Below are 26,892 nucleotides of genomic sequence, written 5' to 3' on the forward strand. Positions count from 1 at the left end.
ATATGGATTAGGGTGTACAAGTGTGTGTGTGTGTGTGTGTGTGTGTGTGTGCGTGTGCACTGAAAAAAACTTTTCTCTCTCTTAAGGTTAGGAGAGATTTTTTTTTTAAATTCTAGATGAAAGTCACTGGACTAGATCAATTAAATTGTGATGAAAAATTATTTGCATTTTCAAGTAAAACCATCATGCATACATGCTATAGTATTTAAAAATTAGTGTCTTTATATCTTGAGACAGAAAAGCTGAGAGGTAAAAAAGCTTTCTTCTTGACCTTGTAATAATGACTCTCTCTGAACATACAGGGTCCGTTACTTTGGAAGTAAAATAAACTTGTAGACCAAAAAAGAATTCTATCAGGTCACTCTGTCTATTCCTTTTCAATCCAGAAAGGCGAAATATTGATATACCTTATTGAAATTGCTCTGCTATTTTGAAAGCTGTCTTGAATCCAATCTCCTCTTCTGGGAAAACAGGAGAAGAGAGAAAACCTGAGGGGTGTAGGTGATGGAGCACCTATAGCCATTTTGCTATATTTGAAATCTGAGAATGGAGTTAAAACTGAAGTGTCCAAAGGGAGCAGAAGAAACTGGGCCCTAGGGTGGCCTTTAAGTCATGAATCAAAAGATACCTAAAATGGGAATCCACAGCCTTCCACTTAGTGTGAACCAGTAAATTCTGTTTGGGATGAGTTTCCCAGAATTTGTAACAGAAGGATTCCTACCTGATACAGAAAGCATCTCTACTTTCTAGCTCAGTTAATGGGGTTCCAAAAGATTAGCAAACTTGCCCAAGTTCACATAATTATTAAGCAACTAAGCCAGGATTTGAAGTGACTTCTTCATGTCAGTTAACTAAAAGGACCTGCTGGGGGCAGTTCAAACTGGATTTTTAACTAACTACAATGTGATAAACATGAAAAAACAAAGACATACCAAAAAGACAGGAGTGAAACAAGGACAGAGTGAAGGACATTGTAAATGAGGTATAAGGTTCAATAATTTCTGAGGATTCTGAAAATCTGAGATTTCCCTGGTTGTCTCATTTCTCCCAGTTACTCAGCAAGACAGAGGATCGTGGATGGCTCTCCTTCCCAGGTTGACTATTTTATACTCCAGCTATTTATAGTGCCCTAATTAGAAATCATTGCAAACATAACATTTGTGTTTTGATTTGCTAAAACACTGATATTGCCAATCCATAAGAGTAATATGCATTTCATTTCTAAGAATAGTTGCTAGTGCCAGGAAGCCATGGAAAGCAAACCCAGACTCATGAGGACCCTCATAGTTTCAGAAGGCAAACCACCATGAAATATTCTAATTACTCAGATTTTCCCATTAGAATAATCCAAAATGAGCCCCTACTCCTTAGGGGTCAAAGTATCTCATCCCTCCAGCCCTTGACAAGTATTTAATTATTGAAGTTTCATGTTTTCAAATGCATGTTGATTTTACATTCTCCTCCAGAATATATCTGTTTGCATATATAAAAAGCAAAAACAAACAAAAAAACAGGAGAAAAGAAGAGGAGAGTTTAGAAGTCTGCCTGGGTAGGCAGGCTCAGGAGTGACATCAAGTCAGATAGCACTGACAGACCCAAAAGGTGACAAGGGTTGGAAGACAATCTGGAAGGTCCTGGAGAGATCCTTTTTATGATGCGACAACACGGACAGGAAAATAATCTTTGGCTTTTGCCAACAACACAGATGGGAACTGAGTTGCCAAAAGCATTAAGCCAGTTCGGGTCCATTTTGTCCAAGTCAAGATAGGGCTCAGTAGCAGAGTTTCTCTAGGTTCCTTGGTTGGAAAACTTTATACCATTCCATGTATTCCAAGTATGGGTATGCGTCTGCTGGGGGCAGTGTGTTGGTCATGGTGAGGATTCTTTATGACATTTCTTTGTTCTGTGTTCTTCTCTATGGACTGAAGCTGCTCATGGTCTCACTGGGAGTCCTCCTTCAGTACATATTCTGGTTCTCCTTATGAGTTGCTACACAGACTGCTGGAATGCCCTATTATGGTTTACTATTGGTATTTTAGACAAAACAGGAAAGAGTAAACATACCATTCTTATTCTGATCATCTTCCCTGTAGCCCTATAGCTATCTGTGCTCTTCTTGGATTAAACTTTTGACCTCCAAGGGGCTGTTCTTATGATCCTTCTGAGAAGTCTATTTTTGTTGTTGTTCTGAAATTAGCCAACTCCAGTGTATTATGGTGTTGGTGTGCATAAGGAGATGCTGGATTGGAAGTTGTAGTTGCCATGGACCAGCATGTCCTGGATGCAATAACGCAAAGAGTAGTTTTGGCAGTTCAGCATTGGTAATCAAGATAGCAATCATGTTGTTCAGAGGATGTGAAGAGTGTTTTATTTGGGGTTACAGCCAGCTAGTCTCCATTTCACTAACAATAAAAGGCACATACAGATCTGGAGGACCTTAAATAGTGCTTGCCAAAATCAGCTGTCATTTGAGTGGATTTCTCTGGAGTAGGGGTTGAGAGGTTGAAAGACTGAGAAATTGATATGGAAATCCAGAATAATGTATATGATGGAAAACAGATACTTTTGTGTGTGTGTGTGGGGAAATTCACTCTAAGGCCTTAAGTGCTGATAAAGCTTCCACACTAAACTGAAAGCTGCTTGTGTGCAGGATAGTGTCTTAAATATACATCTTCGTTTCACAGTACTTTCCCTCAGTTGGCCTTTAGGCAATGTTTGCTGAAATAAATCTAAGAGAATGAACCTAGGACTATTTATATCTATCCTACTAGAATAATTATTTTTACTTTTTTTTCAAATACATATTAAATAACTAAAACTGGAAGTCATGTGAGGTTCTCTAGTTTATGAAAATAAGAGATTTATTTTATTTAGCATGTATTTGGCTTACAGTATCTCTGACAGTTATTGTTACAAAGTAAAACTAACTCTTACCTATTCTCCGAGTTGGTGATGCGGACATTTCTGTAGAAAATTAGAGTATAATTGTTTTCTATTGCTGTATGGCAAAATTACCACAGAATTAGCAACTTAAAACACATTTATTATCTTATTTTTTCTGTGGGTCAAGGGTTTAAGGAAAGGCTTAACTGGTCCTCTGTATAAGAGGCCCCTAAGCTTCAGTCAAGGTGTTGGTCAGGTTGGGATATTATTCAAGGTTCAACTGGGAAGGACCTGCTCCCAAGCTGAAGTGGTTGTTGGTAAAATTTAGTTTCTTGCAGTTGTAGAACTGAGGGCTTCAATATTTTCTGGCTGTCAGCTAGAGGCCACCTTACTGGTTGTTTGCTGGAGGCTATTCTCAGTGCCCTGTCACATGGACCTTCTCCAAAATGCTTCATGCTTTATCAAAGTCAGCAAGACAGAGAGGGTCTCCTTGCAAGATGCAGCTACAATCTTATGTAACCTAATGACATAATTGACGTTTCACCACCTTCTGTTGGTTCACCAATTGGTTTCACCAATTCTGTTGGTTCACCAATTGGTTTCACCAATTCTGTTGGTTCAAAGCAAATCATAGATCCTACACTAAAGGAGAGGGAATCATACAAAGGCATGAACACTGGGAGAGGGATAATGGGGTCTATGTTAGAGTCTGTTCATCATATATAGAAAGAGAGGAAACACAATTCTTGTCACTTTTATAATTCTGTCAGTGGTAAAGCCTCATTGACAATATTTAATTTAGGTTGAATGACACAAATATTTCAGACATTAGTAAGTCAGTAGGAAAAGCTGTTTTCCTGTTTCTATTTCACTTAGTTACACAACAGTTAATTTTCCTTCAGGGTCCTGAAGGTTATCTTACTGGATAATTTTTGCATTATTATATGTTTTAGAAATAATTGCTATTAGTGGGTTCACTATAAAGCAGCCTACTTATTAAATAAGACCTTGGTTTTGTTTCTTTCAGAAAAATAACCACGACCAAGGAAGTTAGCTTCACTCAAACTCAAAATTCACTCTTTTCAAGTCCTTTGAAACCTCATCTGTTATGTTTTTCTTATATGAATTAAGTCCTAAATGCTGGTGTCATTTTACAAATGTGTAAATCAAGGCACACACTTGGGCAGAGCTAATCAGAAGCAAAGGGTTTAGACACCCCAAGAGTTGATATCCTCTTTTTCCACTAAACTATGCTTTCTCCTCAAATATTAGGTCAGAGTGTGATTGTTCGGTAAATATATCACCTTGACTTTATCATACCTGCCCATTCCTCTGTTCCTGTCTTTGGCCTGTGGTTCTATGCTGTTTTTCATTTCCTTTTCCAGTGATTATTTTCAGAGCCCATCTCTGCCTACCATTTCCTATCTACTCTTGCGATAATTTTTTTTCTCTTTCCCACACTATGCATACAGATGTTTACTTTTGTGGAGTCATTACCTACTTGATACCTTGCCCCTTAGAAACACTGAGGTGAACTAATTAAGATATTTCCTGTGAGATTTGGTCAATTTTTCCTTGACTTTCATTAATATAATCTGTACATGCTTTACCATCCTCTCTGTCATTATTTGTAGCCCTGAAATAAAGATTTCTCAGAGGATTAAAGAAATTTGGGAATATGTTCTACACTGTCCAAATGAGACTCCCTCAGGGTTGATTCACTTAAGACATTTTAGTGGAGCAGAAAGTAATTGTAATTAAAATCTTTTAATCTTATAAGAGCAGGATGAATCTTTATTTCAAGGGAAATGAGGTATATAGGTTTTTTCCTCCTTGACATACAGATTGCAAATAAAAAGAAGAAACAGATATAAGTATTCTTCTCCATCTTCAATCTTAGAGATCTGAGTTGATCTTTTATATTTTTGAAGATGAAGCAAAAAAATGCAATAAAAATTAATGCATCAAAACCATTATCAATGAATAAAAATCTGTCATTTATATATTCCAAAAGCAGAACACCTTGGTAAATTATGCTTGAATCTATCTGAAATTGCCAAAATCAGGTCCAGTTACCTAGTTATTTTCAGAGGTCAAGTATTTCTTGATATTGGAACCACAATATACAACTTTCTTTGAACAAACAAGTATCCACCACATGTGTGAAACATCTAGATGATGCATACACAAAATTGGAAGTTTCAGACCTTTCCATCACCCAGATGACAGTGCTGCTGGTTTTTGTTGTTTTAAGAATGGAGTCAAGAAATATAGGTTAGAGTTCAAGAGGCTAGAACTAACCTGATGCAGGTGCCATTGTTGTGGCATAGATGACGAGCACACCATGGGACATGGCAGTTCTCAATGTTCTTTCCACGTAGTGCTTCATCAATGATGAAGAATTCTTTGTTGTTTACTTGAAGCTCTTGAATGCAGCCATTGAACCCGTAAATGTGACCTGCATTCTTATGGATCTTAACATCTTCTGGGATATGGCCAAGGTACATTGATTCAAAATGCACCTATAAGAAAAATAACAACAAAAATATCTGATCAGGTGTTGCCAGATTATACGAGAAAGACCTAGAATGTTTTGTTCTGTAAGGCATGTTTTAATGTATCTTTCTGTGTAAAACAGGTTGTAATTGTTGCTTAGTTTTGTCACCTCTACTAGGTGGTAGGATAAGTTACCTTAGGAAAGGGCCCTTATTTTATATTTCTTTTGTAGCTCTCACAATACATAATTAAATCTTAATTTTTTTAAAAAAAGGACATTCAATAAAACTTGTTGATTGATTACTCTGAAATGTATTTTGGAACTGAAGTGTTTGAATCTTAATGTAAATATTAGCAAATAATAACTGATAAGGAAAATAGAGTCTTGTTAATTAACTATTGTTAGAGATTGAATTGTGTTTCCCCCAAATTCCTATGTGGAAGTTCTAACCCTCAGTAGCTCCGAATGAGACCTTATTTGGAAACGGAGCTTATACTTGCTGACCAGAATGATGACAAAATCACTGGCACGATGTAAACTGCTACTTAATCTCTCTTCCCACCCTTCAGTAACGTATATAAATTGAATTCTCATCATTTGTATGTATATAAAAAGTAACTTTCCCAAACAGGAATTTATGAGATACATGTGAATTCTGGATGAAGTGGTAACAAGACCCTGATCTTCAGGGCTGTTGGCATACAAAAGGTGCATGCAGCATTTGTGCAGTTTATGCCTCTGATGTCCTTATCCCCAGTACACATTCATGCACTCCAAACTGATACCTGAAAACTATCCAGATTGACATTACAGATCCACTAAAATGGAAAACTATCACTGCAAGAATTCTGAAACTAGAGCCAAATAATTAAGTTAGGGCTCTAAGGGGAGGAGAGAATGGGAAATGCTCAGTAATGTCACCTAATGTTTACATTAATATGCTCTGGTTTGATGCAAATGCACTTTTAGAGAACAGAGCATGTTCAATTCTAGGAACATCAAAGCATCTCCATGACCCATAATAGATCTAACTAACTCTATTATTTGAGCTCTTGTTCTTTTTTAGTGACTCGAGTTCTGCTTCTAAAGGCATTCCTTAATTTTGTGTGTGTGTACTTTATAAAAGATTCAGATATACAGTCACCCAGAGGATGACTATCTTCGGGCATAGTGGGGTGGAAAACTCAAGGTATAATAATAGGCCCTCTTGCAGTACAGGAGTATTTCTGTTTGTTTTCACATCCTTTCTCATATGCTAAGTCCATTTATATTACTACTCTAACAAACTATTAGCAAAAACTCTTTTATCAATTTAAGATAAGTGATTCACTGCTAATGCAATCTGGGATCTACCGTGAACCTGTAGAATCAGTGAATCCAAGGCCATGACCTTCTCTCACCGAGGATCTTTGACATCTTTGTGTATTGATCACACACCTGGAACAGCAAACCTCTCACAGCTTTGACAAGTGTGCTGTTTTAGCACAAAACTGATAAAGGATGGAAGAATATCCTCCTCTTCTGTCAGCAGTAGTCAGATCTGAGGGAAAGTCTATAGAGCTATCTATGATTTATTAGACCATTAAAAAACACCCAAACAATGAAAGTAGATGGCTCTTGTATTTCTTCTGATCTGAGGCTCAAGCTTAGTTGGAGTCCTGAAATGTCTGAAAAAGCTGCTGCCATTGACTGAACATAGATAACCATTAAAATGGTTGACTTCCTCTATCCCCAGACTCTTAATTATCCAGGAGCAGCCTTTTGTGTGTATAATCATTTCTAAGGAGACAGGTCTTTAAAATAAGTCTTTTCTAATAACTTCTTGTGAATCAGACTATGGAGAATAGAGTCTGACATGAAGATATGATCTTACAAGATAAAACCACAGAGAACAGACATGGATAATCAAGGAGGAATCATCAAGATAATGAAAAATATGAATGGTGACTGAGGGAAAAGGACTCTACAAATGATAAGAGTGAAATAAGCATTCCCTTTCCTCCCAGAGTTTTCTCTTTAAAGGAAGAATATAGTTGCCCTTTTATAATGTGTAGGAATAAAATAAGAAGATAGGCAAAAGGGAACAAACTTCTAAAAACTACAGAGGTGGAAACAGGTAAGAAGCTGCTTTATCTCTTCTTTATTCTGTTTTAATTTAAATTTAGACTTTGGAGTCTACATATATTTCTGTAATGATACCTTGATTCAATGTTTAGTTTTGTTTTACAGCCTCAAATCTTAAATTAAATAATTTTTATGTTAATAGGAAGGTAACTAACGTAGTTTTTACTTAATATTAACTACTGGAGTGTACTTGTCTTTACTCAAGAATGTGATGACTTATAATTGAAACACTGACTTTTATTTGGGTGTTGTTACTAGATTTTTTTTTTTCAACGTTTATTTATTTTTGGGACAGAGAGAGACAGAGCATGAACGGGGGAGGGGCAGAGAGAGAGGGAGACACAGAATCGGAAACAGGCTCCAGGCTCTGAGCCATCAGCCCAGAGCCTGACGCGGGGCTCGAACCCACAGACCGCGAGATCGTGACCTGGCTGAAGTCGGACGCTTAACCGACTGTGCCACCCAGGCGCCCCTAGATTTTTGTTTTTAATATTATCTGAATTGAATGCAGACAAATTCAAAACCAGAAACATCAAGTCTTGGAATGGGATAAGAGATGCTGTGTAAGGTGTTTGGCAAGAAGGATTTATTTAAATTACTTCTTACATATGATTTATCTTAAATTTTTAAAAAACTTTAGAGGTATTTAATGAAAGGGGATCAAAAGGCAGAACCAATATTTATCTTACAAGAGATCTCTCTAACTCACTCTCTCTCTCTCTCCTCCCCATAATAATCTATGACCATACAGTCTCTTCTATATTAATTTTAATCCCTTTGGGGTAGGGCCTCTAACATGGTCACTTTGGGATTCCTTCAGAGTCCATAACAGTGTCTTATAAATAGGAGGTTTACTATAGGTTTTTACAAATGACCTGATTTATGACACTCAATCCTGGTTTGTGTGTGTGTATGTGTGTGTGTGTGTGTGTGTGTGTGTGTTTTACAGTTTCCTGTTTAATTTCTAGGCATCTTCTTCTACTTTATGCTGCCTTATAACCTTGCTGTTTCACTAGATTCAGTCTCCAGGAGGTCCTCACTGGATACCACTCAAGAAGGAATATTAATATCACTTTAATTCTAATATAGCTTTCAATATTTAATATATATAGCATAGAGTGCCCAATAGTGCTTATATGGCAATTCTTCAATTTCTTATGAGATTAATGTCAAGTAGCTTACAAAAAGAGTTTTTTTTAAATTTGATAAATAGCAATGAAATCCTCATTAGTTCTTTACTTTCCAGTTAAATCTTTGATTCTTAAGGCTTTCCAGGCTAGAGAATGTTCTCAAAATAGTATCTTCTCCCTTTGTCAAAGAAAAAACCAAACTTCAGTGAAGCAATCAATGAACTGAGTTGCTACCCTGTGAGCACAGTGATATAGGGAAGTAGAGATACAAAAAAGAAAAGGATATGGATTATTTTTGTCTAAATGGAAATTTAATGTAATCTTGGGAATGAAATCATAAATAAATGAAATATTTAGAAAATATAGTATACAGATCAGCAATATGGCAAAATAAAAAGCTCCAGCTACTCCTTCTTTAGGGAGACACTAATTCAACAACAATACACAGACCAAATCCTTTTGTGAGAAATGAGTAGAGTGAGTTAAGAAGCACTTGTACCCCAGGTGAGTATGAAACCAGCTGTTATTGAGGATGACAGGAAAATCTGTGGCACTCACTGGCCAAACCTCTCCCCCAGACTCAGTGAGGTATAACTAGAAGAAAACTTCCAGCTCCTAGTTTCTCTCTGGGGAGGGAAATAGAAGAATGAAACATATATACTATGTGCAGACTTTTCAGGGACTGACCAAGGGACTAGTTTCCGTTTTGTCTGAATCTATGTGCTGACAGGAAAGTGTGCCAGGTGTGGCGCTACTGAGACCAAATGCAAAGGTTGGAATAACGTGAATTCACTCACTGTAGATGTCCCCTGCAGCTCAGTGGGAAGGGTAGGCAAAACCCCCCTAACTCCTGACTTCTCCCTAGCAGTGGCAAGAGTTGAAGTGTGCACCCAAAATAATGTCTTTTCAGGGGGCTGAGTGAAGAATGAGTTTGTCTCCCCTGTCTTGATGGGACCTGGCCATCACTGAAAACAAAAGACGGCCGGATGCTGTGTTGCTGCTCCAGAGGACCACTGATGCAGTAGACTGAGGCTGATATAATTTGGTGGTCTCTTATAGGGGCCAGAGCAGGGGGGCAGGGTAAAGAAGAGTGGAGCATGTTTCTAACATTATGGCTTTTCTATGGGTTTCTTGAGTGACTGGTTTCTATTTTGCCTGACTTGGAAGTTCTGCATGACCCATGTACTCTAGAAACTCTGGGGCTGCTGAGAACAAAACAGAAGTGGGTGGCTTGTGGTAGGTAGCTCCAGAGAACCTGTAGTACTGCAGACACCAGAGGAAGCAAAACACTATGAGTACCTGGAAAAGGAAACTGGCAAATTGCTATAATAGAGAATTTACACACACAAGTCCAGAGAAGATACATGCACAGGTTTGAGAGGTTCCCAGACTCTCAGGCTGATTGGTGAAGATCTTTTCCTATACAGATTCAGTCCATAAAGACTGGGAGAGATGTCTGTTTTTTCTATAGTGTAGATCTCATCACGAATTCTACAATGTAAAGGAAGAAATGGGGGAAAAAAAATCAAAGGAACAAAAGAGGTCTCCAGCAACCAGCCCTAAAGAAATGGAAGTACCTGAGAAAGAATGAAAGTCACAGTCATGAAGATGCTCAATGAGCTCAGGAAAATGAAGCATAAAGAAAATGAGAACATCAACAAAGAGAAAATATAGTAAAGGATCAAGCAGAAATTTTGGAGCTGAAAATACAAAACTAAATTGAAAACTTTATTAGAGGGGTTTCATCAAAAGACTTGATCAAGCAGAAGGAAAGAATCAGCAAACTCAAACTCAAACCTCAAAGATAGGTTTCTTTGAAATTATTCAGTTAGAGGAGCAAAAGGAAAAAAAAAGATTGAAGAAGAGTGAGGAAAGCCTAAGGGTCGTATAAGATGCTATCAAATAGAGCAATATGTGCATTATGGGAGTCTCACAAGGAGAAGAAAGAGAGGGGCAGAATACTTACTTGAAGATATAATGACTGTTAATAAACATGAGAATTTTAACTTTACTTCTTCAAACATTTTCTTACTTGATTCTTTTAGTTGGAATGAAGACAAAAATTTATAGCTGAATTAAAAAAAAAAGATATTGAAAATTTCCCAAATCTGGGGTAAAAAATGGACATCTAGATTTAAGAAGCCCAGAAACTACCACAAGAAAGAACTCAAAGAAGTCTACAGCAAGACACATAATCAAATTGTCAAAAGTCAAAGACAGAGAATTCTGAAAGCAGAAAAAAAAAAAAAGTGACTTGTCACATAAAAGGAAGGCCCACAGGACTATCAATGGATTTCTTACCAGAAACATTCAAGGCCAGAGGGAGTGGGATGATACACACAAAGTGCTCAACTCCCTCCCCCCACCCCAAACTGCCAAATAAGAACACTATATCTGGCAAAACTGTCCTTTAAAAATGAAGCAGAGGGGCACCTGGATGGCTCATTCAGTTGAGTGTCCAGCTCTTGATTTCAGCTCAGGCCATGATCCCACGGTTGTGGAATCAAGCCCCATATCTGGCTCCATGGTGAGCATGGAGCCTGCTTGAGATCCTCTCTCTCTCACTCTCTCTCTCTCTCTCTGTCTCTCTCTCTGTCTCTTTCTCTGCCTTTCTGCCCCCTCCCCTGATCATGTACTCTCTCTCTAAAATAACATTAAAAAACATGGGGCACCTGGGTGGCGCAGTCGGTTAAGCGTCTGACTTCAGCCAGGTCATGATCTCGCGGTCCGTGAGTTCGAGCCCCGTGTCAGGCTCTGGGCTGATGGCTCAGAGCCTGGAGCCTGTTTCCAATTTTGTGTCTCCCTCTCTCTCTGCCCCTCCCCCGTTCATGCTCTGTCTCTCTCTGTCCCAAAAATAAATAAACATTGAAAATAAATAAATAAATAAATAAAAAACAATGAAAACAAACCAAATAAACAAAAGCCGAGGAAGCTTATCAATACTAGATCTACCTTACAAGAAATGCTAAAGGGAGTCCTTCAAGTTGAAATGAAAAGGCACTAAACAGCAACATGAAAGCATATGAAAATATAAAGCTTTTTGGGAATGGTGTCTATATAGATTAGAGCTCGAAGATCAAGCAACTGAAGTTAAGATGCTATTAGCTTAAAATACATTATTATAGTTGTAAGATGTTGTATGTAAGCCCTATGATAACCACAAAGACACTATGCATATAAGATACAAAAAAGAAAATGAGAAAGGCATCAAAGTATGGTTCATACACATAGACACACACACACACACACACACACACACACACACACACACACACACACAAATCAATGAAACACAAAGGAAGAGAGCAAGAGAGAAAAACAGGGACAAAAGAGTTATAAGACAGAAAATAATTAATGGAAATAGCAATTTATTACTTATCAATAATTACTTTAAATGTAAATGCAAACCCTCAATCAAAAAACATAAAGTGAATGGGTGGATAAAAAAAGATTAAAAAAAAACCAATATCTAACATATTCTGTCTATAATAGACTCACTTTTGATTTAAGGACATGTATAGGCTGAAAGTGAAAGAAAGGAAAGAGATATTCCATGCAAATGGTAACCAAAAAAGAAAAGGAATGCCTATAGGTTTTCAGACAAAATAGACAAGTCAACTTGTCATAAGAGACAAATAATGATAATTATATAATGATTATCTGGGTCAACTGACCAGGAAGATATAACAATTATAAATGTGTATGCATTCAACATCAGAACGCTCAAATATATGAAACAAACATTGTCAAAACCAAAGAGAGAAATAGCAGCTCAATGACAGTATGAGATTTTAATATCCCTTTTTCAATAATGGCTAGAACATCCAGAGAGAAGATAACAAGGAAACAGAGGACTTGAACAACACTGTAGAACAAATGATTTCTTGGATATAGCACCAAAATCACAAGCAACAAAAGCAACATAAGACATGGGGGACTATGTTAAATGAAAAAGCTTCTGCACTGCAGAGGAAACAATCAATGAAATGAAAAGGAAATCTATAGAATGAGAGAAAGAATTTGCAAACCACATAGCTGATATGGGGTTAATATTAAAAAAAAATGTAAGAAACTCCTATGCCTCCAAAGCGAAAACAAATAGGGTGGTTAAAAAACTGACATGAGACTTGAATAGACATTTCTCCAAAGACATATAAATAATCAAAAGATATGTAATAAAGATGTTTAACACCACTACTCATCAGGGAAATGCAAATCAAAATCATAATTAAAAACCATCTCACATTTGTTAGGGTAGTCATAAAAAAACAGAATATAGCAAGTGTTGAAAAAGATGTGAAGAAACTGGAACCTTCGTGCACTGTGGGTGGGAATGTAAAATTGTGCACTTGCTATATACAACAGTATGGAGGTTCCTCAAAAAATTAAAAATGGAAGTATCATATGATCCAGCAATTCCACTAATGAGTATTTATTGAAAAGATAGGGTGCTTGGGTGGCTCAGTTGGTTAACTGGCTGACTTCGGCTCAGGTCATGATCTCATGGTTTGTGAGTTCGAGCCCTGCATTGGGCTCTGTGCTGACAGCTTGGAGCCTGGAATCTGCTTCGGATTCTGTGTCTCCCTCTCTTTCTGCCCCTCCCCTGCTCGTGCTCTCTCTCTCTCTGTCTCTCTCTCAGAAATAAATAAAAACATTAAAAAAATAATGTAATGTAATGTAACGTAATGTAATGTAATGATCCAACAATCCTGTACACTAGTCAGAGCTCATCATGAAAAGTGTACTCTTAATCCCCTTTATCTGTTTCACCCATTCACTCACCTGCCTCCCCTCCTGGCAACCTCTAGGTTGTTCTTTGTATTCAAGAGTCTGTGTTTATTTTTGTTTGTTTGTCTCTTTTTTTCTTCAAAACAAAAGCCAATTTTATTCTTACCATCATAATCCACTAGACAGTGTTGAATCTGTTGCAGCAGGAAATTAAGTGTATTATAAAAGGAACAACAACAACAACAAAGCGTGGGAATCAGAAAATCTGGGATCAAGTCTCTTTCCTTATCACTATGAAATTTTGGACATCTGATACTCAGTTTTATAAGATACTATCTTGTAAAAGAGATAATTCTTACTTTGGAGAGTTCTTGTGAAGATCCAATGAGATAAAATATATAGCCATAATTTGGAAAATGAAATGTGCTCATGCAAATGTTAGCTATTCTTATGTGCTTCTTTAAGATGCTTGTACATGCTCAATATGAGAAAAAAAAACTACGTAGAAAAAAATGGAAATAAAATGAAATTTCCAATTCATTAGGGCCCTCCACACTGCCAGCTTTAAAGTGCACTAAAATTAGCACTTTGGAGCTCTAATTATACAGATTAACTCTCCATGATGATCAAATGAACCAGGAATTCTTTATCTTAAATGTATTTCTATAAAGTCATACCAAGAAGCATGTAACCAACCACATCATTAAAATTAAAAGAATTCAGCGAATTGCCTGGTCTCTGGAAGGACAACCATCCATCCTCTCTTCTCTAAATTTTGCTTCATTCAATGTTTCTAAGAAAAATTCTCTGAGAAGGGACTTTTTAACAGCACAGTACAAGCACTACCATAGCCTATAAAATGCGTTTTTAATTACTGTTTTGTATCTTGCTAATCTTTTTTTTTAATGTTTTTATTTATTTTTGAGACAGAGAGAGACAGAGCATGAGCAGGGGAGGGGCAGAGAGAGAGGGGGACACAGAATCTGAAGCAGACTCCGGGCTCTGAGCTGTCAGCATAGAGCTGGATGCGGGGCTCGAACTCACAGACAGTGAGATCATGACCTGAGCTGAAGTTGGACGCTTAACCGACTGAGCCACCCAGGTGCCCCGCATCTTGCTAATCTTTACCCATTCCTGTGCTGTGTTTTTCATCAAGCATAACATATTATATGCAAAGTGTGAGACGAAGATCAATTTCTTGTTAAGTTTAATAAAACTTTTATAGCGACAGGCAGTATTAAATATATTTAATTGTACCTAAAGTATCGGGGATGACTATTCTGGTGTTTTGTTGAGAGCTTTTACAAGGAATATGTTCAATAAAGAAATATGACGTGTATTTAGTAACTTAAAAATAAATAGTTATTTGAAATATTGAGGGCACACTTATTAATGTCTGGAGCTGGATATTTGCATAACTACCTGAGACACATGGGATATCTCTGTGTCTTTCTTCAGTATTGGAGGTTTTCCATCTGCAGTCACTTCAATCATACACACACTCTGAGAGTTGCCCACAGGGATTGTGTAGCTAGAAACAAAACAGAAGAGGCCATTATTGCATGTATTACTGGCAAGAACAGGGTAACTTCACACATGGATGGTAAGTACTTCTTCAATGAGAGAGGTACTTTCTGGATCATAATAATCCTGAAATATGGCCTCAACCAAGTGTGAACATTTTAGGATAGATGAAAGATATATTTCTTTTCTTATGCTGAAATTTTATTTTCCTTCTCTTTCTATCTCTAAATCAGGACTTGAAATGCTTTCAGAAAGTTAAACCCCCACAAAACCAAAAGAGCTTTCTGTATAAGTAGCTAATAATAAATTTTAAGTGCTAACAGTGGTGGACATATGGTCTCACTCATGTAGGAGACTGTTGGACAAGTAACAGCAATGTTAAATGATGCAAACCTGCCTAGGTAGAAATTTCCCCTCCCTGGCCTCCAGGGGAAATAGAAATGGAATAAGAAATGAAAGGCTGCATACCCTTGAGCAGTGAGATTACAATGTGATATAGTTATCGGAACTCAGAAAGCATGCTGCTAATGTACTGGCATGGTACTGTGTCTCAGAGATAAAGAAAAGTATAAGGTTAAGGGAATTTGTAGAATGAATAGCAGAAATGACCAATACACAATTGAAAATTTATCACAGTTTATAAAGTGATACAATCAGATAAAAAGGTACACATACTAAAGTACTTGGCAAAAAATTAAATAGAATTTTAAAAGACAATTTAAATGATAGTACCCTGTCACTTGCCACATGTAATAATAGTAACTTGTCTTTTTAAGTCTATTCCATAGAGATATCAGAAATTCATTTACTAATATTAACAGTGGCTATTTCTGCATACTGAAAGTATGATCTTAATGCTCACTTTTGCTTTTTTGTATTTTCTAAATTTTAGACAATGAACACACCTAATTTTTACTTTTAATTTTGACCCACTGCCCCAGTTTGCACATGACTAAGACATTTTCCAGGATGCAGGATTTCTCAGTGCTAAAACAAGGTAAGTGCCTCGTACATCAGGATCAGTTGGTAATTCCACTTTTAAAAGAAAAAGTCAGTTTTATTAAAAATCATTAGTTAAGTCACTTATCAATATTTTTCTTAAAATCAATTTTGGGGTGTAAGTTGAACGGAAAAAGCAAACCAGAACTTCCTTCCCCCACCCCCCCACCCTCACCCCCTTGCTCCAGAAAGGGAGAGTGGTCATGCTGGTTTTCTCTTCCCCTTTACCTAGAAATACAAATCTGATATGACCCTTTTAATACATTATCACACTACTTTTTGGGCCCCTGCTCCAGTTTACCAAGGACACTTCTAATTCTGATCAGATCACTGTTGAAGATGTTTAAATTCCACAAATAACCTCTAGAGTGTTGCATTTGTGTGAATTGTAAATTGTGGTGATATATGAAGCACATTTGTCATTATAGTTGAAATGGGAAGGTAGACCTGTACAGATGCTTTATTCTGGAAATGCAGGAAATAGTTCTCAGGGAATGCACATGCCCTTATTAAGACATAGTAAGATCTCGTTTTGTTTGTTTCATTCAGAGCTTGTTAAAATCTAACCATTAACTTCAGTGCTATAGAAGGAAGCTACTCTACCCTATTTACTTTCTGTTACCTCCTTCTTTTCTTCCCCTGGCCCTTCCACTAAATGGTTGATTCTATTGTCTGCTTGGTTTATGTACCATTTTGGAAATTGATGCTCTAATTTCACCAGAGATTTTTCTACATGTAGATTCTTATCATGTTCATTTTTATAATATCTCATTTTTGCTTACAGACCAAACTGTATGATAGGCAATGAAAAAATGCTCTATAAACAAATTTAGACATTATGCCACATAAATCATTTGAGGCATACATATCCCGTATGCCTCTCAAGTATTGCTGAGGCCAGCCAAGTCTAATGATTTAAAGACTTAAGGATCATATTTTGAGATAATCCATTGACTAGCTGAGTGATCCTAGGCAAACCACTTAACCTTTCTTTCCTAAAGTGTGATTATCCACAGAAGGGAGATAATCGTTCTTGGTTCATAAATGGTTAGTGAGAATCACATTATTTAATGTACATAAATCATTCAGTGCTAATATTAAAATCCAAAGTTAAAGCAATTATTTGCTGACTAGACAGGGATCTCTAAAGAGATTTTTATGAAAATAAATTACACAGTCAAGATGAAGTGTTCATCTACTTCTACTAATATTACCTATAATGGGATTCAAAATCAAATACTCAGGTTGCATTACCTTGAAAACTAAAATTTGATGAAAGAAACATTTTTTCCAGTGTCTGTAACATTCTTGTTCTTTGTATTTACAGTCTTTAATAGGCTAAACAATTTGGCAGAAAATTCTGATTTGGCAAGATAATTTATTTTTAAATTTTTAGAAGAGCGTGCTCAAAGTGGAAGTTCAGGGTATCCAAAACCAAGGGAAGGGTTGTACAAATGTAAACAATGGAGAGTGGATTGTTCAATCAAGTACTTTTATATAATTGAATGCTATGCAGCTCTTAAACAGGAGTTAGAATATTAACTAATGGCATAGAAAAATATTTGTATAGAATAGAAAAGGATAGACAATTTGAGTGATATACCATTTTTATAAAAAATATGCATAGAGATAATACTTGATCTACTCTTGCTAATATTAACAGTGGCTATCTGTGCATGCTGAGAATGAAGATGATTTTTAATTGGTCTCTTTTGCTTATTTGTATTTTCCATATTTTGGACATGGAACATACAATAATTTTAAATTTCACCTCTTAAAAGAAAAATTCAGTTTTATAAAAAAAATTCAGTTTTTATTTATATAAAAACAAAAATAATTTATTGACATTTTTGTTTTCCTAGATTTCATGCTTTCTTTCTAGGTAAACTATCTTCATGTTAGGTATGTTAACTCTTGAACAACACAGGGGTTAGGGGTGACCACCCCTGCCCTGCATACTTGAAAATACACATACAACTTTTAAAAGTTAGCCGATAGCCTTCTGTTGATCACAAGTCTGACCAATAACCAACATGAACAGCCAATTAACACGTTTTATATGTTACATATGTTATATACTGTATTCTTACACTAAAGTAAGCCAGAGAAAAGAAAATGTTATCAAGAAAATCATAAGGAAGAGGAAATAGCATTTATAGTACTGTACTGTATTTATATAAAAAAAATATCTGCATATAAGTGGACCCACACAGTTGAGACCCATGTTGTTCAAGGGTCAACTGTATTGCTTTCTGACGGCCTCTGAAATCTCTTCTTCTAGAATTTATGTTAGACACTTTTCAGAAGACAATTAAACTGTTCTCTAAATTTCTTAATCTTGCTTTCACATCTTTAAAATACTTTCTTAATTTCTCTGTCCTGTATTCTTCCTAGGCACCAATTTTTTCTGCAGCAGTCTCTAGGAACTATTTATTCTATTGACAGAATTTTAATAAATTTTAAATTTTAATGAATATTTTATTCCCCAGGATTTTGAATCTTTTGCATCATTTTTGTATAATTTATGCCTGATTTTCCTTTACAGATTCTCCTTTAAGACGAGTCATCCTTTCACTAATGTTTTCTAGCATCCCAGAAATATTTACTTAAAAGTTTTTGTCAGATTTTTCCATAAAAATGATTTTATCTAGAGTGATTCATGTTCCACTTGTTGATTTCCTTTGCTCCTTTCTCAGTGTTGCCATGTGTTCTGATACTGTGCTGTGCAGCCTCATTTTTAGTTTTTTTTTTCTCTTTCCCCTCACTTCCATTTTCCTTGTTGTGCTCATCATTAGGCAACCCATGTTTGCTTGCCTAATGAGAAGCCTACCTGATCTTCAGAGCATCTAAACCTGAATCTTGGATAATGTATATTTGGCAGTTCTGTTCTATGGTGATATTGAAGGTATCCTTTGGTCCATTCAGAGCTGAAAAGATTGCTTGGTACAGTTCTGCTCATGATGCTTTGGTTGTCTCTGTTCTTTGTAGGCTGGCAGTTTGCTAAAAGTCAGAATCCCAGAGGACAGTCTCTCTTTTTCTCTGTGGGTAGATAGGTAGATAAATGATAGAGATATCACATGTATACTTGAATGACTAGTTTAAATTCCCTTATAGTTGCTGAGCATCCCTGTTTTTAGACCTAGATCTTGGCAGGCCTGCAGTCTTAGCTCTTGATGCTTTGCAGTTTTGTCGGTTTCTTGTCTGGGAAGATGTCTATCTTGTTTTTGAATTCACTTTTGTATTTTCAGTTGTGTATTTTAAAATTTTCTATATTGTTGCTGTGTGTTTGACACTAAGGAGGAACGTCAAAGTGTGATGTTACAGTCATCTTGACCAGAAGTCTCACTTTTTTTTACAATAAGAAAAAAACAACAATAAAGATAAAATTGAGTTATAACTTTTCTTAATGCTTATTTATTGATTATGAGAGAGAGAGGGAGGGAGAGCACGCACATGTGGGGATAGAGAGAGGAACAGACTCTCAAGCAGACTCTGCAATGTCACTGTAGAGCCCAATGCAGGGCTCAATCTCATGAACTGAACCATATGATCATGACCTGACCTGAAATCAAGAGCCAGATGCTTAACCAACTGAGCCACCCAGGTGCCCTGAGTCCTAACTTTTGAAGGGCCATGTAAATAGAAAGTTATCTTTAATCTGTGAGGGGTGGAATGAAAGGAAATTAAGCACATTGGGGGTGCCTTTATAATTTTGCAGGCTTTTAAATTTGGAAAGAATAATTTCTTTGGCTTTTTCCATCTCGGGTTGTGTGTGTGTGTGTGTGTGTGTGTGTGCTTTCACATTTCAATGCATCTGTCTCATGTTTTTCTTCAGTGGCAGATTTCAAAAGCACATAAGTCAAGTGGTTTGTCTTTCTTCCAGAGAGAAATAGGAAGTATGGATTTCTTTCTTCTCTAAGGTACTTATGTTTGATTTGTCAAATCTTGGAGTTATATGAGTCACTGGCATTATACCATAATGAAATTAAATGCTTTAAAAGGCCAATGTAGTGCTATGCTGAAGGCTCACAAAACATAGCTCATGCATAATTGTAGTAGCTATAGAATTTTAAGCCATGATATAAAAGTAACATAACTGAACAGCACCAACTGTGTCTAGGGAATATTGCAAAGTTGATGGCAATACTGAATCCTTCCACAGGTGCAAAATATGTTCTTTTCTCTTATCACTCACTAGGTTTGGTTATTATACAGCAATGATTCTAGCTTGTCTATTTTATTTATTATTATTTTTTTAAATATTTATTTATTTTTTGAGAGAGACAGAGACAGAATGTGAGTGGGTTAGGGGCAGTGAGAGGGACACAGAAGCAGAAGCAGGTCCAGGCTCTGAGCTGTCAGCACAGAGCCCAACGCAGGGCTCAAACTCACAAGCTGTGAGATCATGACCTGAGCCGAAGTAGGACGCTCAACCGACTGAGCCACCCAGGCTCCCCTAGCTTGTCTATTTTAAATTTTGGACATGAATTAACTTTGCTGGGTTTATTTCTTTATTTACCTAAATTAGACTTTAAAAATGAATGTAAAAACAAGTTCTCTATATAGATAACCTTTAATATAGATAGCAGTTAAGTGAATCTCCAAGATAGTAACTATTATGACCAAAAATAACCAGCCTTAATGTTTACCACATGTTAAATATTACTCTGAAATGAATAGATAACATTCACATTAAGCTCCAGCTTGGAACTTCCATTAAAAGAATCTTTCTGGCTAGATTTAGGACTGAGAGAGATTAACCTCAATGTTAGCTGCTATGATCTCCACATTCAGCTCAAAGTTTCACTGAGTTGTGAGAGTTAGCTCTGCATATGAATAGCTGAGATGGGAGACTCAGATCGGCAGATGGCAGTAAAGGTACATGGCAGAGATGGAGGCACTGAAAGGCATCTGCTCCCCACAGATAGGATCTAATTGACAGTGTGATTGTTTTAGGTCCCTGTTTGCAACAGGAAAACAGGGGAAAATATATTTAAAAGATTATACATCAGGCAGTATGGATGAAACTGTCCAGAGACATACAGTTTTCCTTACCGGTCATGTATCTAATGTGACTGTCATGGCCGTGTGGGCAAATTTAAGAAGATGCTGTTTACGACCACGAAGGTTTCATACAGCCCAATCAACACAGCCATACTGTTTGAGGTTGTTAATGTGACTCAGCACAATCTATATGTTAAATGAACGTAAAAAAAAGATCAGACACAAAAATCACTGTTAGGCCCTTTGCCAAAAAAAAGCAATGTAAACACACCAAAGGCACCTTGAAGCATGCCTTTTTATTTAGAGCACCAAAGAGCTGGCCAGGATGGCCACACAGTTTGTACAAGGAATGCTGCCTGACCTCTGTCTGATAGGTGATTGTTACAAGGACTTCCTGCCTCTAGATGATTGTCATGAGATGGTCATTGGCTTTAGGTTATTTTATTTAGCCTTTTCTCTGACTGACAGATAGCCCAAATATCCTGAATAATAAATTACTGAGAAAACCGAGCCATTATCCTGTGAAGCACTGATACTAAAGAAAGAATCTGCAATGATTCCTGAAGACTGCTGGAGCAGGAACTTCATTTACACCCTTGATTAGCCAGAGCAGTCGTCAAGGGAACAACCAACCAGCTGTCATGAGATATCACAGATATTCCAAAAACTGTGATTTTACTTCTGACTACACCATCCAATTCATGTGCACTGGGACCTACAGCATATACAGACCAGAGATTTCATGGTCTCCCGGTAGCACCTATAAAAGTATAGACGGCCAGAATACCCTTGTTTTCTTTGTCCAGTAAAAACATTCACATAATGACGATTACAATTACACAAATTGAAATTTGTATTCAGAAATATTGTGTTTTTTGACCTGACATCTGGCTTTAATCTATCTGAATATCATGGTAAGAAGCTTCAATGGTGTGCTGGAGAAGGCTAGTACTGACTCACGAGAGCTGGTTTTGTGCCTTCTTTCTCAATTCACACATCTGTGAATTCATGTTGGTAATTTGAAATCGACCATGGTGGGAGTATTTATGCCTGGCAAATTGGCAAAGCTACAAATCATTCGACCCTTTATCCTCCCCTTTTTCCTCTAAGATCTTGAATCCATGGAGATTCTTGAATATTTCCTAGTAGGATTTACGTATTCACTTAGAACAAGGGCATTAAGTTGCAAAGCTTAGCTTCATTGTTGGCATTTAATTTGGAACTTCAATAGGAAATCTGTTTTATTCATACTCTGTTCATAGCTCTAGGTTGGATCAGTTTACTCTGCTGATAAATGGGGGTTTTAAGAATGTTACCCCTAAAACCTACACATACACAGTTTATAAATGCCAATTAGTTTTACCCTTCAAGTCTAATACTTATTGCTCAATTCATTTGTTTTTAGCAATCTTGGGGTATATTTGTATCCAGTCCACTAAGTAAACAGTCAAAACTCAGGAGTTGAAAATACTCATTTCTGATCCTTTCCTCTGCAACCCCTAAACTCTCATATACACGTATTTTGAGCTACTCAAGTTTCCCAAGTTGAAATAGCATTTGAAAAAAAATCAATTTAATAATAGATTATTTCACCCAATTTGAACAAAAAGCCATTCTGATGATATGGGTATGTAGAGAGATTCACTTCCGTTAGCTTAGGAGTGAAACCAAAGACCAGTTTCCCTTAGGAAAAAACCATGTGCGTCCCTGTCATTTTTTAGAAGTATTACAGTGAGTGATGGCTGATTCTTACAAAATTGCCTTACCTAAATAATAAACGTGCGGTTTACCTGTCTTCTAAATACTGGGTTTTGCATGATTAGTATTATTTGTAGCATATGATTGATTTCCCTGCCTGTGTATTTTGAGATTTATTTAAAAAAATAATATTTCGATGCTAAAACATTTATACTGTACCATATTTAATCCAATTTATTAATCTAGCTTTTATTAAAAATATGAAGAGAGAGTAGATTAATAGAGATGCAAAGGATTTAAATTTCACAAGCACTCTCGAAGCCAAACTTGTAAATATTCTCATCACTCTAAATGTAAAAAGGCTGTAGTGTGATCCAGCGAGCCGTGCCTCAGGATCAATACCTCTTTGGTTTCATATTTCTTTGTCAGCTGGCACGCCATCTAAGTGTCCCTTGTCTCAGCTTATTCAATTTTCTCTGGGAAAGTCCATCTATTTCTCATTCTTATATATAACTTTTTCTTTATGGTTTCTAAGGTTTTAATGCATGCCACTTCCCCCCCAATTGTCCTTCCTATACACCTTTGCCAAACGTGGCTTCCCCATCTTTGAAACTTCTGATATGGAGAGAAGAAAAGTAAAGTTCTTACCCCAAGCAAACTTTCAATTTGGAGATAGCCAGACAAGTAAAATTTTAGAAATTCAATCAATATAAAAATAGATGCAATCAATGAATATATGTAATCTAGGCTTAATGCTTGAAGAAGCATTACTAGCTCCTCCTTAATTTAGGGTCTATTTCTTATCAATAGCTCCCATGAAAGCACTCCGAATTTAAAAACTGAGAAAAATGTAATTAAATAAATGATTAGGATGATGAAAAAATGCTTTGTCTTTCACCCTTACAATAGAGACAACATACTTCTGGAGTTGTTTATGATAAGAAAAACAATTACATTAACCTTTTAGAAGTTTTCCAGAAGATGACAAATGAAATACACCAAGTAGACCAAAATCCATGTCATGTCATGTGCAAAGTAAAATTGCTGATAGAGATGGTTTCAAAATTTTATAATACTTGATACAAATAGAAAACTAAATTACTGTGAGGCCTATAAGCCCACAATGATGAAGAAATTTAATAAGCTCTAAATACATAATCCTCAGTTAATTTTATTTATGTAATCTTGATCCAAATGATTTAAGGTAGTTACCTTTAAACTCTAATACTTCATTTTATCTTAAAACATGTACATTTGTTCAGGGGCGCCTGGGTGGTTTAGTCATTAAGTGTCTGACTTCGGCTTAGGTCATGATCTGACCTGAACTTCCTTCTCAATTCCACATCCCATGAGTTCGTGGGTTCTAGCCCCATATCAGGCTCTGTGCTGACAGCTCAGAGCCTGGAGCCTGCTTCGGATTCTGTGTCTCCCTGTCTCTCTGCCCCTCCTTGGCTGCACTCTGTCTTCTCTCTCTCTCAAAATAAATAAACATTAAAAAAAATTAAAAACCCATGTACATTTGTTCATACTAAAATTTGTTCGTTATAGGGCTGAGTCTACACTAGTTTTTCATATGAGGGAAAATAGTAGGAAATAGAAGAAAAAGGGAAAATCTGTATAGGGAAATAAAGCATAAAATAAATTAGTGTTCAGGAAAATTATCTCATACAACTTAAAATCGATCTATTCATTCAATAAACAAATGAATCCCTATTATGTAAGAAACTAGTAGGTGGTGGGGAGGTGGAGGTAGATAAAGCAGTTGCCTTCTGAAGGTCTTCATAGAGGGTAGACAGGAAAGACACTACCATTCTCTGAGAGGTCAATTTTCACCAAAACCAGAGGAATCGGGGCCGGCACACCAGTATTGGCAGTGTAGGTTAGTGTTAATGAGAGCTGACAGATTTGTGCTTCGTCTTCAAGTCTCACTCAAACTCAGTGAGCAAGTGATGCTGGGAAGATTTTACTCAGAGATACAAACTGGGAGCTTGTGATTGCCAGGCTCATGAGGCAAAAATGAAAATAGGGAGTTCAAAGAGTGCCTATCTTTACTGATTATAGAAAACAAACAAAAAGGAGAATATTTTTTTCCTCATCTTTAGCTTTTTTTGCTCTTCTTTAAAGAGCCCCAGTCCAGTATCTCATGGCTTCATGCAGCTCTGTCTTATCTTCTATCTATTGTAAGCAATGCTTGACCAATGAGAGGACACACTGGAATACATCATTTGAAAGTGACAGAGATACCTTCATTGGGTATACATTGTTATTACAGCAATGGCCTCTTATAATGGGATAGTTTGCTTTATTTAATAAACATTAGTATATCATTTATTATGAACCAAGCATTTTATTTTCCTCAAGCATTTTTCCTTTAAATTCTTTTTTAAAAAGTAAGCTCTATGCCCAATGCGGGGCTTGAACTCACCATCCCCAGATTAAGAGTCCCATACTGTAGTGACTGAGCCAGCCAGGTGCCCCTCCCCAAGGACTTTAAAATATTCAACATCATCCTCCCCACGAATTAAGCAGAAACATGTTGGTTTTTTTCCCATTTAAAGATCAGGAAGTTGAGTACGTGAGGGGCTAACTATCTGCGGTCCCCTAGTACCTAACTGACATAGCTGGGTTTTGATGTGAAGATGGAAGCAGAGATCGAAGTGAATTCCAGAAACACCAAAATGCTGCCAATGACTCAAAGATAGAAGAGGTGAGGAACAAATCTTCCCTCAAGCCTCCGAAGGCAGGGTGGTTTTACTGACACTGTGACTTCCTAGTTCTGGACTCCAGAACTATGAGAAAGTAAATTTCTATTGTTTTAAGCCATCAATTTTATGGCAATTAGGTTACAGCAGCCACAATAAGCAAATACAGAGCAGAAGTTTTTCTTTTTTTTAATGAAACAATGTTAAAAATTAGAGGCATGGATTAGAATATTAGCAGTGTTCAATAATTAAAATGGAATTCAGACATAAATGAGATTAGAACGTGTATATATTGAATTATAAGTGGACACCTTATTAAGGTATACAGATAATCTAAAAGATTCGGGTTTAACAAATATCTCAGTTGTGGAGTGGTTATGAAAAAGATCAGAAAGCAACAGTGTATCTCTTTTTTAACATTTTCACAGTGTAGTTAAATTTGACAGGAAACACTGATGTAATAAACACAAATCTATTACAGATACCTAAATCTAGTACCTGCATTTATTGCAATTCAAATAGAGTAATAAAAACATTCTAACAGACCTCTTTAAAGCGCAAAGGGGACTGTGCTCACTAATTCACTAAACACTAAGGGTGAACACAGTCATAGTAGTAACTGGAAAAGAAATGGCAAAAATATATTCAGCAATTTACAGTCCTTTACTATTTGATACTTTGAAATCTGAAACACATTTCCCTTTGGTTTGTTTTTAATTACCTTTAGGGGTGGGATTATATTTGCTATCTATAGTAAAAGGAAATGTTTATATTCAAAGCTTTTTATCAGTTGCAGATGTTTTGTTGACAACCAATGTAGCAAACATTTCCACAGTGGTTTACTTTAACCTTCAACCAACTGAGAATCTGGTGTCTTAATCTTGGGGAGAATAATACAAATTTTGAAATCATAAGTTCTTTAGGCCAAAGAAAGTTTTCAGTGTTGGTGCTGTAGATGGGTGGAGAAAGCTCGTCCTTCTATTCAAAGACTTTCCAGGGAATCAAAGTTTTATGTCACCACAGAAGCAATTCTATATTACATTGTGAATTGTAAAGGGGAGAACAAAGAAGTATCCACAAATGAGGAAACTTACCAACCTTATTAAAGAATCTTTGAATATTTTCTCTACTCAAAAGCATTTTCTGAATTGAGAAGGGGTTCTCATTTTGCAAATACCTCAGCCAGAGCCTAGAATTTCCTGAAGTGATAGTTTTCAAAGAAAAAAAAGCACTAGATGTAATAGGAATATTAAAATACACATGATTGTTTCATTCTGAGTGGTTATATAAGTATAGGGTTGTAAGGATCAAGCTACTTTCCTTTCTAGTACTTAGAAGAGAAAAAATATCCTCCTCCCCTTTTCTCTTTATGGTTTTTTTGTAGAGCATCATAATACAACACAGTTCCATGCACTTTTTACCAGCAGAATAAAATAATTGGACAAGCTTTATAAAGAAGAATTTCTCACATTAACAGTTATATTCCTATAAATGCAAACTGGAACAGGGTCAAGTGTACTCAGAACCCAGGAGTCTTAGTGGTAGGAAAGACTTGAGATGCATAGTCCATTCTCCTACTTAAAGGAAGACACTTTGTAAAGGC

At 36.5% G+C, this 26,892-nt stretch overlaps 1 protein-coding gene across 2 annotated transcripts in view; it reads right to left on the minus strand.

The window, feature by feature from the left end:
- The window catches only part of LOC123608563 (protein eyes shut homolog), a 363,718-nt gene that overhangs the window by 222,138 nt on the left and 114,688 nt on the right, over positions 1 to 26,892 (minus strand). For both annotated transcript variants that reach the window (XM_045498669.1, XM_045498668.1), the window contains exons 4-5: positions 14,785 to 14,893; positions 5,185 to 5,405 (exon numbers count right to left, since the gene is read on the minus strand). In XM_045498669.1, coding sequence (XP_045354625.1) covers positions 5,185 to 5,405; positions 14,785 to 14,893 — 330 coding nt within the window. The remainder of the gene's footprint in view (positions 1 to 5,184; positions 5,406 to 14,784; positions 14,894 to 26,892) is intronic.

This window comes from Leopardus geoffroyi, chromosome B2 (genome assembly GCF_018350155.1).
Source record: "Leopardus geoffroyi isolate Oge1 chromosome B2, O.geoffroyi_Oge1_pat1.0, whole genome shotgun sequence".
NCBI lineage: Eukaryota > Metazoa > Chordata > Mammalia > Carnivora > Felidae > Leopardus > Leopardus geoffroyi.